Source organism: Aythya marila (genome assembly GCF_965140915.1).
Source record: "Aythya marila genome assembly, chromosome: 4".
In the NCBI taxonomy this organism is placed as follows: Eukaryota; Metazoa; Chordata; class Aves; order Anseriformes; family Anatidae; genus Aythya; species Aythya marila.
In genome coordinates this window covers 5,902,875-5,918,535 of record NC_139045.1, presented here as the reverse complement: position 1 = coordinate 5,918,535, position 15,661 = coordinate 5,902,875, and the positions used below count along the sequence as shown (strand labels likewise).

The following is a 15,661-nucleotide window of genomic DNA, read 5'->3' as shown; positions in this document are numbered from 1 at the left end:
ATCTATTTTAGGTGAAAGATCAAACCTTTAATAGGGAAGAAAAGCTGTTTCGAAGCTTAGAGAAGACTGTGAAATTGTGTGTGAAGAACATTTCATCCTCCTCGCAACATCTACAGGTGGGTACATGCCTTTATGAAATCCGTGGCCACAAACCACGTCCATAACCAGTTTAGCAGACATTTCTGCCCCTGGTTAGGCAACACCAAATTATTTATAAGCAGGCTTTTCTACATTACACTATTAAATAAATCAGCTCTGATTCTGCTGCATTACTGGGCAAAGAAGTTATGAAGCCCATTCTTCTGCTTTTTTTTTTTCCTCCATTTTTAGGAACCAGGCTCTGTGGAGACCCATGGATACAGTGCAGTAAAGAAAGTGCTGTCTGGTAGCACAGTTACTACTTTCAATCACTGTGCAAAGCTGTCATATATACCACATACAAACCCTGCAGTAGAGCACCAACTAGTTGTCATAAACAGTGGCAGAAATGAGTTGCAGCCACATGAATTAAAATGTCCTAAAATATGTGTTTTGGACATAAGGACTCCTTCCTTAATTCTCTTGCTAGGTGGTGTTGAGGGCTAGCATTAGATGGACACAGTTCTCAAGTGCTGTAAATGTTTTTGCTTTAATCCACCCCTCAGAAGATGTGGGTTTGCTGGTAACTTACCAGCTTTTTCCCTCTCGTGGGCAACTTGTCAACTTTGTAGAAGCTACAAGGTGTACGTGTGCCCAAGCTGGACCTGGAGTTTATTTGAGAGGTAGGCAAGATCAATAGCCAGCTGGCCAGAGCTTATCGCAAACACACCTTGTTTGGCTCAGCAAACAGGGGAAGGGCTGCGAGCTCAGCCGACAAAAGTTGTTGCCTGTAATGGTGTTGACAGTTCCTTATCCAAACGGATGCACACTTCATTAAGATTAAAATTCACTGTAAGTGAAACACACTGTAGTCCTACTTGGTCCTCCAAAATAGGCCTTTCAGGGTGCATGGTGCTTGAGCTGGTGTCTTGCCGAGAAGTAGTTAACTTCCAGTGGGACTTACATTAGATTGGAGCACAGTTTTTTTCCAGTTGAATATTAACAACTTTATTCTTCAGTAGTTTGCATTGAAAATAGGCAAAACACAGAAACGTATTTTTACAGTAAACAATCCCACAATGGGGGGAAACTGCACAGAAAAAAAGCAAATAGGTATGCAAGATGGAAAATATTTCTGATTCCATCAATAATATTGCAGTGAATGAGTGAATGCAGCACATTAAAACAAATTGTAATGTTTTTTCATCTTCCTACCATCTTCTCATTTAGGATTCCATACACCTGGCTGCACAGAACATAACTGGGCTTCAGGAAGTCTTGCAAGACAAAGAAGATGAAGTCAAGAGCCACTCGAAAAAACTAAACAATACTGCAAATCTCTGTGAAGACCTTGTAAGTTTATGCAACACCCAATGTCACACAGATAACTGCCTGTGAGTGAACAAATGTATGCAAGACAGACAAGACAGAAAAGAGCAAAAAAACCCCTTCAGGAATACGTTAGGAAAGATAGATGAGTGTTTGTTTGTTTGTTTGTTTGTTTGAGTTTCTGTAGGAAATCAGATAAAATTCAGTTCAAGTACATTGTGTTTCCCTGAAAGAGCTAAAGAAAACTTCTTAAGCTAAATTCCTGTGTTGAAGCTAAAGTCTTTGTGCTAAATTTGCATCTTTCTTCTGAGCTTCAGACAAGAGCAGCAGATCTCTGCTTTTACCAGTTTTGTTACCAATATTCAGAGTTTCACAGTGACTTTTGCAATCTTTGTTAGAGTCATGAATTATTATTAGCTCCTAGAATCACAGAGCCGTGAAAATCTCAGTTTTATTACTTTTTCAAGTAAGTTACCATGCTTCATATAGAGAAAAGTTGAACAATCTGGATATAGACCATAAACATTAAAAAAGAAAACAAATCACCCAATAAACTGTAAGATTTTTCACATATTCTCTGGCTTTCAGGGTCCAAAGGAACTCTAATGCCTGCCTGTACTAAGATCCACTAAAATGTCTCTTCAAACAGCTCAGGCTAGAAAAATTCAGAGGTGGAGGTTTTCTTATGCCTTCCTAGGTCTGTACTGACTAAAATGCAGCTATTCAATCCTTTCCAAAAAAATGAAAACAGCATCTGCCAAAAACCAAAAGGATTTTTGACAGACCACATCCTCCCAGATAATGACAGGGAAGTGAGATGGTGTATTTCCATTCCTTTGAAGTTCCAGAATTTAAAAAGAAACTCAAAAATTAGTTGCAATAATTAGATTTTTTTTTTCAATATCTTTAAAATGGATGAGTGCATGAAGTAAAGAAGAGGAACACCTCTATCATTGCAAAGATGAGTGTGTCCAGAACGGAAAATGTTCCTTCCCCCTCTCTGCCCCACCCCTCCCTTTACAGAACCATCAAAGAAAAGCAGAAGAAATTCCACAAGAGGTAGAACAGAAAACTTTTCTCAAAACTAAACTTCGTAACTCCTATTGACTCATAACCCAACTGCCCTGAAGGTCTTTGTACTTTACAAAAAGAAACCAACATTTTAATAGTATTTAACTGTGGACATTGTTTTAAACCATGTTTATTTCTATTTATTTTCTATTTGTTTGTCTGTCTTGGATTTAAAACAGACATATTTTATCTTCTATATAGTTAAAACAAACTAACAAACAAACAAAAAGCTGTTGTACTGATGTTGAAAAATGAATAGCTATTTGCATGTTTTCCTGAATCAGCACTGGGCTCAGAGTAGGACATTTCTATCCTTTTGTGCATTTGTCAATAATGAGTATATTCCTCTCATGTTTTAGGGAAAACTTTAGGGCAGAAATCCACAATAGCCTCTGCATTTCCAGAAATCAGGACCAGCAGTTTGGAAAAATTGTTTTCTTAACACAACAAAAATTGCTTCACTATACACAGCCTAGTTTTTCAAGTGGAAATGAAATGGAAACTACCTAGCCAGTGCACATCAACTTGGCCTTGGGAGAGCATTTCTGGTGCTAAAATGGATGTGCCCTCAACCGTGGGGTGCTACAGAGGGGAAGAGGGATGGTTGCTCTTTTATTCTCACAATCAACCCGACAAGTTATTTCACAAAAAACATCCAAGGGTTTTAACATGATGATGAGGTTTACTCAAGAAAAGCCTGTTCTATATTTGAACACATGGCTATCAAAAATAAATGTTATTTAGTGCGATATTAATCCTTTGAGACAATTAGAGGCTAATGGAAAGATCTAAGAAGGATTTTTTTACCAGTTATCTAGTTTTGCTGATTACTAGAGATAAAACCAACAAGCATAGCACAACTTAATCAAGTGATTGTGTTTGCTTAAAAAGGAATAGAGTTACGGCTATTTCTAGGAAAAAAAAAATAAATAAAAAAAATAAAAAAAATAAACCTTTGATACCATTCAAAACAAAGACTGCCATTTAACAAGATGTCAATGTCTCTAGACTACATGGGCTGGAAATCTCAGTTTTATTGGAGTGTAACACTACTAGGCACTAAAAAGCACACTCACCTGTTCTCCAACTTCAGTATTCATGGTTATCCTACACTGACCCTTGCCTCATTTTTTCCTCCATGGTAACACAAAGGGCAGTATCACCAGCTGCATGCCCCAAGGGACCATTTCCATTATCAGAGACTTTAAGAGGCAAACCTGTTACCCCTCCTTTGCAATGTTATGAAGGAACTTCTAACTCATGCTAGACCCTGTGTGAAGCTGCCCCTGACAGCAACACTTTGTGAAGAGCCAGTAACAGATTGCTTGTTAGGCTGCAGTCAGGCTTAACCTGTTACTGGGTCTGAAGAACTGTTGGAATGAAATAATCTGTAGTTCTGTTTTATTACCTTTCCAGATGGCTCAACTGGACAAGCTTGTTTTGATTCCTCTCTCAGCACTACAAGCCTTGTTTGCAGGCCCACAGAAGCTCATCCAGAAGCGCTACGACAAGTTGTTGGACTACAACAGCTACCTTCAGAGGTCAACAGGAGAAGAGCTGGACCTGGCAAAGAAAGACTATGAGGCTTTAAATGCACAGCTAGTGGAGGAACTTCAGGTATTCAACCAAGCAGCCAAAAAGATTGTGTTGAACTGCCTGTATTGCTTCATCACCCTCCTCAGGAATATTATGGCTGCAGCACTTCAATCAAATTCTTCTGTGGTGGTGCCTGTTCCAGTAAGTACATTAGAAATAGGCATAGCTCTGCGGATATGCCTCTTTCTGCGTGATTTGGGTAGAGATATGTAGGACACGTACCTACATGCTACACCAATTTTACTTGGTCTGCTAAGCAGTCAGGCGTTGGGATTTTTTTTTTTTTTGCAAGCCCAGCAAAGTTTTAAGTTTGCAGCTTACGTTTTGTCAGCCTGGACTTTTTGCTGAGAATGATCCTAATGCAGCTGTTCCAGCTATTGCAGCAAAGGTAATGGCGAGAACATGACAGTAAGGCAAAATGGAGGCGGTCTCTAGCATTTCACCTTGCTTTTTTTAGGGGGCTCTGCCCTGAACAGCCCAGAAAACAGGGCAAGAGAAATTCTAAGGAAGTTCATGAACACTTCTGGTAGTATTGGATCTGCAGACTCACACTGGTGACTGCAGAGAAGTGGCTTAGGAGATCTGATGAAATCATTTCTATGAAAGCAAATTGCTTTTAAATCCAAATATGCTGCAGAAGCTCCTGCACAGTAGGAATAGGCAGAAAGGAATAGCTTCGTCTATGCTGACATTTTTAGAAAGTTACAATCATTTCACTCATGGAGTCAAAGCCACAGCAAGGCAAGAATGCCTATCTGAGCTACACAGAAGTGCGTTAGTTCCTCCAGCCCACGTGACTCTTTCTGTGCAGTGTGAGCATTACCTTAAGATTGTGAAATTATTCTCAATTTGTGTGAAAATTACACAATGTTTGTTTTGTTGTATTTTTCCCTGGAAGACTTGAGCCCTCTTATAAACACACCTGTGACAATGCCTCCCCACCTCCAAACCCACTCACCTGAACTGCAGCCTAGTAACTGTATCTGGATAAGCCTCTACATGTGAAACACGTTGTCCTGAGGCCCTTCTGGAGTATCCCTTTCCACCCAGGGATGAACAAAGCACTTTATAGTCAGGGGCAGCTGAAAAATTGAGAAAGCGAGGTCAGGATCAAAAGATAGAGCTGCACTGTTTAATTGGAAAATGAAGGCTTTTCCTGCAGGAAAAAAATTGGATTCCTATAATTTGGCCATTTCATGCTTTGGAATACACACTATTGCATCAAGTGTTGCTTTCTATGATGCCTTTCCTACAAAATTACCTTTTTTTCTTTTCTGTTTACATCAGCAAATACATTTGGGGTTAGGCATAGACCAAAAGCACTTACCCAGTGCCACAGAGCTTCAGTTTACCCCTCTATCTTTAATCTGGTAGCAGCACACAGTTGCACAAATGCACAGCTGTGGGGTAAGCTACTCCAAGCCTTACAGCACATTGGCCACTCTGTGATAACTGCTGAGATGAGCATTTGCATCTGAAAGCAGGTGGCTCAGTACTGTAAATGCAAGGCTGTTCATTTACATTTTTGTTGCTGTTTAGAATATTTTTTAATGGTTAACTTAAATCTCTATGTCCTGTAACTCTAATAGTAATCATTTGAAACTTTTTTAAGCACAGATCTTTCTTTTCTTTCTGCCTAGTACACTATAGGATCTGCAGGAAATTGCAGTAACTTGTCAGGTTTTGTGATTCCTAGTGTTCAGCCCATTAAACCAAATCTGCTGTCTCAAATCTCCTTACCATTTTGTTCATGAGATCTAACCCACCTTTGTGTTTGCAGCTGTCTTCCTCAAGCATCTGTGAAGTGCAGAATCAGTTGATGGAGGAGGTTCACAAGCTGAATTTTGTAAAAGAAAACAGCAGCGCAACCTTTATTGAAAGAAAACTGAGCTTTGAAAAAAAGAAACCTGTCCCTTCTCCAGTGAGTATCATACATCTGAATTGTATATGAATCATCCGCTTTTGATCACTTTAGAGACAAATCCATATTTATGCCACTTAGAGGGCTTGCTCCCTTCATTGGGAATCTGAATTGGGTTATTGGAACAGAGCTGTTCTATTGACCAGTAGCTTCACAAGATTTTTGATGCTGTCTTCATGTTATTTTGAAAATCTGCTTGAAATCACCTTTGATTATCCTTAGGTCTTTAAGCACACGGTAAGTCCAAGGCTGCATATGCAAAATTGGATCATTTCTCTTGTTAAACACTTTTGCAGTGAATCTTATTCTTTGAATGCAGAACTTTTCCTGATTCTTAGCTGCAGTTCTGTTTATATTTGTGTTTACACATGTATGCCCACACATACACCCCCACAGCAGAAGACACATAAAGTCCAGCAGGAAATCTGCATGCCTGTGGTTCTCAACCTTCTCAGGTATTTACAGAGCTTTCAGGCATCCAGTTTACAGTACAATATAAAGCCATATATATATACAGTACAATATAAAGTCAGCTGCAGATTTACAGGAGAAGCCAAGGAAGTGGGAGGATTCACTTTTGCATCAGTAAGGCACACATACTCTTGTGACTGTGGTACATTGGAGTCACATTGATGTGCAGCACTTCCATCTCTGCCCTCTAACCAAACTGACCGAATATGCTTCCAGCAGTTAATAGCACCTTGCCCTTATATAGCAAAATAATTTTGTACCATTCGGTTTCTACGGAGTTTTTGCCTAGTGCCTTGTCGTGCAAGTTGTTATATGACCCTAGCATACCTCTGCTAATTTTATTATGCTTTTTGTAATTTTACATAGGAAATCAAAGATCATTGTTAGTAAAAACAATTAAAGCTGTTACAGTTCACATGCAGAACACAGGCTCTTGTGGAGTACTGGCTAAGAGATATTTCATTATATTCCTGTATTTCTTTCTTTGAAATCTGCCCTTTATTGGTCAGCTATTAATTAATATAACAGTTGGGCAGGCCCTGGCTGCATATGCAAAGGAGATTTGGTTACCTATAGCGGTGTAACTAACTCCTTGATCTGTGTGTAAGAAAGTAGTCAGCTGCCACATGCAGTGTACACTAGTTCCTTTTATGCATCTGTGCTGTTCTAGAAATGGCTTCAGCATTATTCCTAGTGAATAATTTTTTTTTCTTTTCAGCTCGAATCCCCACGCCAAACAGAAGCCGACAGGTCCAAGCTGCTGTCTACGTACAGCACGGAACTGCTGTATCAAGCTAAGCGCAAGTGCAATGCCACGCAGGAATTCGATATTGATTTGCATGAAGGAGAATTGGTGGCTGTCGTGGAGCAAAAGGACCCCTTCGGAAGTACGAGCAGATGGCTTGTTGACACAGGAAGTAAGTTCTTTGCACAAACATCCCAATAACAGCTTCCCTTTGGGCTATTGATTTCTTTTCGTTTTCGGCCCCATCTGTTTGCCTCTGTCATACTGACAGCTGCATAAAACAGTTGGTTTTGAAATCATTTAACTGTATTTTGCTGCTTATTTTTTCTCTTTCTATTCTGATATGTAGACTGTAAGGGGTACGTGTATTCCTCCTTCCTGAGGCCTTACAATCCAGCCAAAGTGCAGAAGGATGTAACAGAGAACAACTTCTGGGATGATGATTTTGATAATATCAGCCTCTTTGTCTCTTCACGGCCCTCCTCTGACAGCAGCACAAGTCCAGGGCACAACAAAAGTGACAGCAGCTCATCTCTTCACTTCTGTGAAAATCCGACAACTAATGGCACAGGGACTGGTACTTTTCCGGATATGGATGATCAGCAAGTAAGTATAATACCTGTTGTGCCTGTCTTCTTGTTTTTCTTATTTCAAATCCAGAATTATACTGATTATAATTTAAATAATTATTTAAATAATTTAAATAATTTCCTTTTGCACTGGAAAAGCCTTGCACTAATCTCTCAGTATGATGTAGGAATTTGATATCCTGTCTTCTCTGGCTTTCTTCAATAGCTACAAGGTAGGAAAAGATACACAGATAAACTGTGAATCACAGTCCTGTCTCACAGAAGACACACCTTTGCATCACTTCACCACACGTACAATGTCCCAGAGTTCTCCCTTTGCAATCAGTTTGGGGATTTTCCCACTTAACTTTGACAAGACAGATGGGGCAAAGCTGATCAGCAAGGCACAGAAGTACCCCGTTTTTACCCTCTCTAGATCAGATCGCTGCAGATAGGATCTCTGGCAGCTGAGAAGATGGCTTGAGGGATCCGTCCTAGCAGCTGCCACATTTAAGTGCGGGAGCTTTAGGAGAGGTGATTCTCTACATGGAAACCTTGCTGGAAATTCTTGGGCTTGTCCAAGGCTGCTTGGTGTGACAGCAACAAACACTTGGTATGAGCTGAAAACCTTACTGACATAGCGCTCTCTTTTGTTGATACCTCAGAGCTTGTTTTGTTCCTTCCAATGCAGAATTCCTCAGATCCTTCAGTTTTACTTTTTGTTTTGGCCCTGTTCTTTGTACTCTGCGCAGCAATTACAGACCATGCAGTTACGTAGTGGCTCAGATACGTTCTCACACATTTATATATCCAGAATTCATGCTAACACATGATGACAGGATAAAATGTGGCTACATTTCTGAATTCAAGTTTTGTTTTCTTTTTTTTGTGGCTTTCCTTTTTCAGACCTTCTACGCTGTTTATGCATTTCAAGCAAGAAATGATCAGGAACTCAGTCTTGAGGAGTACCAGAAGGTTAGGATACTTCGTTTTTCTGACCTGAGTGGCAATAAAGAATGGTGGCTAGCAGAAGCCAAAGGTCAGAAAGGATATGTACCATCTAATTATCTCGGGAAGATGACATACGCTTAGGAACAGAAAGGTCCATTCAGCGCGTTTCTCTGAAGTAGACAATAATAATCTATTACAGTTTGCAGAAAGCAAGGCAAACTCACAATTGACTGACAGAAGCCATGGCATCTGGTACAGTGCACACATGATATTGAGAACCTCCATTCTCCAAAAGCCATCACCTTGTCAAGACCTGAGGGAGAAAACATTTAATAGGAAGACTGATTCTGATTAACATCTCGAAGAGCTGGCTTTTCTATTACCCCATAATTTTCTCTTCTGTCAGTGTCCTACGTCAAAAGTCAACCTACAAGTACACATTGCAGCTAACGTTATGTTTTTCTTTCATGATATTCAGCAAATAATATTCAAGATGAAGACAAATAGCCTTGAAAAAGGACAAATCTAGTCTTCAGGGATTGTAGTTCAAAATGAATTATTCCTAAGCCCCTACCTTGATGAACATAGACAAATCTCAATACTCAGGGCTTTTCCATTGTCTTTTTTTATCCTCAGCCACATTTGTAATGAACCTTTTTCTCAGTGACAACAAATATTGAAGTGGGAAGAGAAAAAGGGTTTCATTTTCATAGGAAACATTTCAATTTAAAACATACTGAGTATGTTGGTGCTAGTGGCTGGTCTCAGGGAAGAAGGTATATTTAGTTAAATATGGAAATGCGTGGAGAGGAATAGCAGGCACAAGAAACAGGTAACGTGAAATAGGGAAGTTATTATTCTCAGAAAAAAAAATCACAACTACTTCATATGATTGGCAATAATTTGTAGCAATATGAATGTGCCTCTAGGTTTGAAATTACATGCCTCTAGACTAACTGTGTTATAGTGCAGGACGTGTGTAGTGAAACAAAACTTGTGTTATTAGGCTTGGGAATTTATTAAGCTTTGGGGAAAAAAAAGTGAAGCAGTGCCTTACCATGAATATTTACTGTCTATCTGACTCCTTAGGTCAGATACAGAGATCTTACTGTCTAGTGAATAAGCTAGGATTTAAGATGTGTCAAAATTTCTCTTCCAGAAAAAAAACACATTCTCATTTTGAAAGTGTCTAACATTAGAGTGAACAGTGAGTGAAGAACATATTAATGAGCCGATTTACAATTTGCAAAACTCAGGGTCAGAACCCCTGTATTTTGCTAAGGAATCTTAAAAACTGTCAAGGTTATTTTAATAAGTTAAAATGGTTCACATCATATCCTCAGTGAGCATGAGAAAACAAACAAACAAAAAAAACAAGGAGTGACATGATTTTCAAGTCGTGCTTCTTGAGGTTCACTGCCTGCAGCAATCCTTAGGTCAGGCTGGTGCCCTACACTTGAGCTAGACCGAATGGTGATCTAACGATACGTCATTACTATTACCATTGATAACTGAGTGTTCATCACAATCTATTTCGATACAGAAATGCCTAGCCCCTCTAGTGATGAATGAAGACCTTATTGTGCTAAGCACTGCATAAAAGGGGGGAAGAAGCAAGAGACTAGGCCTAAAGCAGTTAGTGTAAGAGAAAGATAAAACTCCTGTCAGGTATTTTCTGTATTGCTTCATAATTGCTTATTACTGACTGGCCATTAAAGTGACAACATTATTAAATTTGATGAGGGGATGTTGCTGATCAAGGGTGTGTGGATGAAGAAATTGTTCTAAAGCTATTGTGCAAGTTTCTACTTCCTGTAGCTGAAGTGCGGGGTATGAAGATAAAATGAACCCAAACCCTTCCTGAGATATAATAGGAAATAACCTGTCAGCAAAGAAAGGATGAGAGAAATTATGGTAGCTGATGCAAAAAATTGCTTTTGCTGCACAAATGAATCTAGTTGCATTTTCTTTAGAGTCCTGTATTTTTCTTTCATTTTACTGAAAAGGTGAAGTTCTCAGTTTTGCTCAGATGAATGTAGATCGCAGAGATAAGATCCTGAAATCTATGCTGGATTAAATCCTATGACAGAAACTTTTTGAGTTCTCTGAGATGGACATCCAGAAATCACTATGTGAAACACTGTGAACAATCCAATGACCAGTAATAATAGATATCATGTGGTTTTGCCTAACTTGTACATAACCTTATGCACTTCAGTCTTGCCGTTTGCAAGCAAAAAAGGTTCCTATCCCTTTTATTAATGGATGAAGCTGTTTTTACAGAAAACTTGTTATTATTTAAATGGAAAAAGTAAAGCTGGGGTGCAGGAGGGCAAGCATCAGCTTGGATGAATGAATTGAAACTACAATTGATTCTGCCCTACTGTGTTTTCCCTGCTTCAGTGCTTATATTTTAAGATTGTGGGGAAGATGTATACAAGAAGCTTTTCAGCATGCCTTATGTTTCAGAATATTTTATTTGGAGATGACCTATTTGCAATAGCTGAAACAGTTTTAGAAATGACTGAATTGTGTTTAATAGGTTCAGTGCAGTCATGTAAGCACAATGAAGAAGTTTAGCATTTCAGACAAGAAAATTAAGGGACAGAGTCAGAAAAAAAAAGTCTGAAGTGTTAGTTCTGAGAACTCAGCTTGAGTCATACGGAGGGCTCTGATTTTGAGTGTTATGTATATTCACGATGAAAAATCAGGCTCTGTGAAGGTGTCTCAAAGTATATTCAAATGCTGCTTTCCAAAATGTTTACTAAGGATCCTGAAGTAAAAAGAAATGAAGGATGAAATATAATGGAGCTGCCCACCTCTATTTCACTAAATTTTTACAGGATTTGGGAACTCCTAATAGGCTATGAAATCCTAGTCTATGGTTAGTACCCTTAATTTTATATTGTGGGCTAATTTATATGACTTCATTATATTCTTTTTATCTTTACAGTATCTTGGAATTTGCTAATTTCACTAATAATCACTTTATTAAGTATTCACATAGATTGGCTTATTTAATCATCTCAGGAAGTCAAAGTTTTGTGTGTTATGATTTGATATTACAGGTATATGGCAAGCTTTTATTTTTCTTTTAAACGAATTAATGCAAACTGCAATCACTGCAAAACATGAAGAGATGCTCTTTGAATCTAAAGCCTTCCTACATTAAGGAGATTTACAACAATTCAAATGAGACTTGCTTAGACACATTTTTGTTAAGGTCACGCTTTAAATACTAGGAACTGAGATATGTTAGTTCTCCAGAAATTCCTAAGAACTGTGTAATGTTTTTGCAGCAGTTTCTTTCATGTGAAGAAGGCTACAGTATTCTAAGAGCTTTCTTGTTCTCATTAATGACAGAACTAATCTATTTTGATTGAAGCAGGAACAGGCTACAGTTTTATTAGACTGACCTTGCATATATTCAAATATGCATTTTACTTACTTGAGCAGTTGTGACAGCAAGCATGTGCAAAAATTTCCAAGATTGGGTCCACACAAGCTAAAGTGTTTGTCAAATCAAGGGCAATTCACTTTAAGTGTTGACATTGACAGCCTGGAACCCAGCAAACGTACAAGCCAATGAACACAGCTTAGAGTCTTTGGCAACTGTGTGCTTCATTGCCTTCCCTCTGCTTGGAGGGTGCTTGTGCACTTTAACTAAGGAGTCACCTTTTCAGCACAAACACAGGTAGAAGAATTATTCCTTCTGACTTTGTGATTGAGTAATTAGCACCTTCGAATAGTAAAATACACTTCTGCTGTCATTTTAAAAGAGATTGTAAAAATACAGATGTGTGAAATGAACTAGACCTGTGAAAGAAAACACAGCCGTAACAATGCTTGTGCTTACAGATCTATTATTGATGATTCCTCTTACAGTACTGTTCATAAATGGTGAAAAATCTTCTTTTAAATTATTGTAATAATAAAAATTTATTTTTGTAAAGATACGTTGTCTTTTTGTTTTGTTAAAACAAACAATGAAAACAACATCAACGAGACTTTTTCCAGGAGCAAAGAGCTTTATATGCTACCCAAAGTCTGCCTCTTCTGTTGTGAACTATAAAAAGTGTCACTGCAAAACTAGCACAGCAGAGAAAACAGACAGTTGCCTCAAACAATATTCTGCATATTTGGTATACATCTTAGCTTATCTATTAATATGTTAGAACTTGCTCAGTACTTTTACAGCAGTGAGATCCAAAATACTCTTCAAGTTTGCAAATATCACATTACTTCTGTTCTTTTGTCGCTACTTCTGTGGTTGTGCCCGTTATTTTCTGTCACATCCAGCCAGAGTTCCATCACAAGCTGTAATAGAAAAGAGGTGTATTACTAACGTAACAGAGAACTGTGTGTTCGATGCCAGCATCTTTCCTCTTAGACCTAGATACCACCAGCAGTCCCTAGTCTAGCCAGAAGAAGTGTCATAGAAATAGTCATAGTCATAGAAGAAGTCTCATAGAAACACAAAATGGTTTGGATTGGAAGGGACCTTTAAAGACCACCCAGTTCCACCCCCTGCCATGGGCAGGGACACCTCCCACCAGACCAGGTTGCCCAAAGCCCCATCCAACCTGACCTCAACCTGGCATGTTCGTGCAACCAGAGCAAGTTCATTCACATTACTAAGGATGTCAAAATCTGGGCATCTATGAATAACATTCTATTTAAGTGGAAGTACAATATTGCCATACCAATTTATAAAATTGGTAAGAAAAGTCAAGTAGCCATTCTTACAGTAAGTCACAGAGCAATCTGGTTTAGGGACAGAAAACCACAGGACTGTTTTCCAATTCTTTTTTCTAAATAAATGAGATACACTTCTCAAAATCCAAAGGACCTTCCTTCTTTCTGCCCTACACTAGATTCTTCAATCTGAAGTGCAAATTCAGTTAACAGTCCTGTAGAACGGATCCCTCTCCTGAAAATACAGTTGTTAATTCCATCCTAACTATAACTTCAAGGCAGAAAGCAACTGTTCCCTTCAATCTACTCTGTTTTTCAACAGTGTCTATCTTACATATTCAAGCTAAACATTTGACTTAAAAGACGAGGTCTATGCTATAAATCCCTCCTGATCTAATACTTCAAAGAATCACAATCCTAATTGACATTTTTATACCAACAGAAGGAGACTTTATATTTCATTTAGGAATCAGGAAAAGTTACAATGGAAAAAAAGTCCTTTGCTGATACATGTTGCAGTTCTACTGCAGATTTTGCTAATAGAGCAGCATCAACAAGTCCAGCTAGACTTGGCTTTATTAGAAGAAAACGATGGGGATTCACAAAAGGTATAGCATATGTCATTGTATTCTAAATGAATAGATGACCTACAGCCAACTCATACCTGGGTTTTAGAAGTAAAATCATCAGGATGCACTCAAATCAGGTCTTAGAGGTATTTTAAATGGCACGAGCTACCACAGTTTGAAAACAAAGATCTTTTTTTTCCCTGCTTTTGTTCACCCCATACAGTGTACCTAAAGAGAAATGCAGAGTTCAGATGTAAGCTCCTGAACTCTCAAAAGGAAAACTGTATGTATATTCAGAGGCAAGATGGGAGCAGCTTACGTCTTGAACCTTCCTGTGGGAGCAGATTATACCACTAGAGTGAATACTTTACATAGTAGCACTCCAGCCATTAAAAGAATCAATCTTCATACTCTGCTTCATAGCACATGCAACATTCTTCAGACTAACATTTCACAAGAAAATTATGCCTCCTGTTCGCAAATGAAAACTGGTTCAACGTCTTTTCCTACTACACCACCATTAAAAACCTCCTGTGATAGGGAGCAGGAAAGATGGGCTGATCAAAAAGCACCAAATTCCAGAGCTGCTTTCTCTTCTTAATGCTGTTATTTTTAAGTTGTCCTGGAAGCTGCAGGCACTACAAAGACAAAACCTTCCTTTTTTACCCTACAGGAAATTATAGTTAAAAAAGAACAAAAGCTGTCAATGTAACCAAGGCTATCCTGAGTAAGTGAAGCTATTCCTTTGGATATTTAAGGAATCTTAGCCTAAAATCTTAGTTGCGGAGAGGGGAAAGGAGGTGAAGGAAGTAGCTGCATACTACAGTTATTTACACACACTTGAAACATAGAACAGGTAAGAAAAGCTGTAGTTTTCACCTACCTCTTAAACTCTGAGGTGCTTTCATAATTAGAAATGCTCCTCTCAACAGAGGGAACCGAGAAGGGATTGCTGCAGGCTGGTCACAGTCAGCAAGACTGAAGATCCTTTTCCAGTTCTCGAGAGCTGAACAAAACGTGGATCATCTGGGACAAACAGAGCGAGCACAGCTGTGAACAGTTCAGGGGTGTGAGTGGAGAGCTGGAAGATACGACACTTTCTCAAGTACCTGTGTCTTAATAGCAGCATATAAAGCATTATGTGTTGCCTGCATGTGGCTGGAACGGGTTCAAAGACGCGTAACAAAATCCAGCAGGATAAATGAAAAGAGCTGAAGGGAAGCTTGTGGGTGAGAGATCTAGGGTCTAGTCAGGAAAATTACACAAATGTCTCAGCAAGAAACTCCTGAGAAACAGTCACAGCGTGTACAAACCTTCCCTGTAACAGCAGCCAGGCTAAGTGCAAGGCTGTATTGGGGGCTTACGCTCTGCAAAGGGAAGGAGAGACCAAGCTGATCCCACCTAAGGCTCTGGACATGGGAATTTACCATACTGAACTTAAAGAATACCCCAACAGAGACAAATACTCTCTTTTTTTCCCTTCCCCCCCCCCCCCCACACACACAACCTTTTCAAGCTCTCAGCATTATTAACAGGTAGGCAGAGGCCCCAAGATGCTTGCAGGATACAAGTCACCTCTAACACTGCCAGTGCCTGGATGCATCCCAGCTCCTCTCTTGCAACAGTCCTGCAGCATCTGCTTCCTCTGCTCCTGGAACCGAGACAC

At 39.1% G+C, this 15,661-nt stretch overlaps 1 protein-coding gene and 1 long non-coding RNA gene across 2 annotated transcripts in view; one reads left to right on the top strand and one right to left on the bottom strand.

Moving 5' to 3' along the window:
* Nucleotides 1-8,872, top strand: part of ARHGEF38 (Rho guanine nucleotide exchange factor 38) — a gene marked incomplete at its 3' end in the record, with an annotated part of 33,710 nt that extends 24,838 nt beyond the window's left edge. Inside the window, exons 8-14 of the mRNA XM_082759405.1 lie at nucleotides 12-116; nucleotides 1,309-1,431; nucleotides 3,895-4,215; nucleotides 5,855-5,995; nucleotides 7,185-7,383; nucleotides 7,561-7,817; nucleotides 8,687-8,872. Coding sequence (XP_082615531.1) covers nucleotides 12-116; nucleotides 1,309-1,431; nucleotides 3,895-4,215; nucleotides 5,855-5,995; nucleotides 7,185-7,383; nucleotides 7,561-7,817; nucleotides 8,687-8,872 — 1,332 coding nt within the window. The remainder of the gene's footprint in view (nucleotides 1-11; nucleotides 117-1,308; nucleotides 1,432-3,894; nucleotides 4,216-5,854; nucleotides 5,996-7,184; nucleotides 7,384-7,560; nucleotides 7,818-8,686) is intronic.
* Nucleotides 8,873-12,927: 4,055 nt separating this feature from the next.
* Nucleotides 12,928-15,409, bottom strand: LOC309877727. Its single transcript, XR_014317420.1, has 3 exons — nucleotides 14,879-15,409; nucleotides 14,091-14,223; nucleotides 12,928-13,048 (listed from the first exon to the last, which is right to left on the bottom strand). It is a non-coding gene; the product is annotated as an uncharacterized lncRNA (long non-coding RNA).
* Between the last annotated feature and the right edge of the window lie 252 nt (nucleotides 15,410-15,661).